An 888-nucleotide genomic window follows, 5' to 3' on the forward strand; every position below is an offset into this window, starting at 1 on the left:
CACTTTCATGGTATTTTCTTTCTGAATTTAAAATGTATGGCAAAGTCTTTCATATGCCAGCTATAGACATTACAAGTCAGGAATCAGTAATCAGCAATATTATGATAGCTTTATGCTATCTTATTGTGTGTGTGTGTATATATATCCAAGTTACAAAATATAAAGCCATGTTGACAAGGGTAAGGAAGAAAGAAGTATATAAGTTTTGGCTCTATAGAGTGCAAGGCTGGAGGGTCTTCCATCATCCTATTTCATGCTTCTGGCAGTTTGATATCAAAATCTCTTGCTTCTCTGATGCTGGATTAGTAGGATTGCAAGATATTCTGCTTATGAACTATCATCTTCATGTTGTCGAAAAATTCCTGATCCAATATTATGAAGAAACTACCGAGTTACATGTGACAAGTATAGATACATATCAGATTACCCAAGAGCCTGGACATCATGATAATTAAGTGATGGTGGGAAGAAATTAGAGTTTTGGGAAGTATAACTTGCATCTCATTGATGGAAGCCTCCAAGTATCAAATTTCCTTTTTTGGGCTTTTTGATATAAACCAAACATCAAGGTTACATAAATAGCTTTAGTTTTCATAAGTATAACTTGGTTAGAAGAGGAATGCCATGGTATTTTGTTTTTTAATTATTTGGCCGAACTCCGTAGAAAGTCAAAGAGAAGATTACCTAGTGGTTGCTTATTTCCATATACTATGTCCCCCACATATTTAATTGCTGCAACACCCCTAATTTCCATGACCACTAGGGGTGCCTGGATTAACTTCAAACTGGATAGTTGTGGATCATTACCAATCATATCAAGGGCACGCATGTGATGTTGAAATATTTAACTAATAATGAATAATTAAAGGCATTCAAGTATTTAACTCA

The 888-nt window shown here is 34.7% G+C and overlaps 1 protein-coding gene across 1 annotated transcript in view; it reads left to right on the forward strand.

The window, feature by feature from the left end:
- LOC110425517 (ATPase GET3B-like) overlaps positions 1-888 on the forward strand; it is a gene marked incomplete at its 3' end in the record, with an annotated part of 6,104 nt that overhangs the window by 1,497 nt on the left and 3,719 nt on the right. Inside the window, exon 3 of the mRNA XM_021440440.2 lies at positions 267-405. Coding sequence (XP_021296115.2) covers positions 267-405 — 139 coding nt within the window. The remainder of the gene's footprint in view (positions 1-266; positions 406-888) is intronic.

This window comes from Theobroma umbraticum, unplaced genomic scaffold (assembly GCF_002168275.2).
Source record: "Theobroma umbraticum cultivar Fairchild unplaced genomic scaffold, ASM216827v3 scaffold_81.0, whole genome shotgun sequence".
NCBI classification, from domain to species: domain Eukaryota; kingdom Viridiplantae; phylum Streptophyta; class Magnoliopsida; order Malvales; family Malvaceae; genus Theobroma; species Theobroma umbraticum.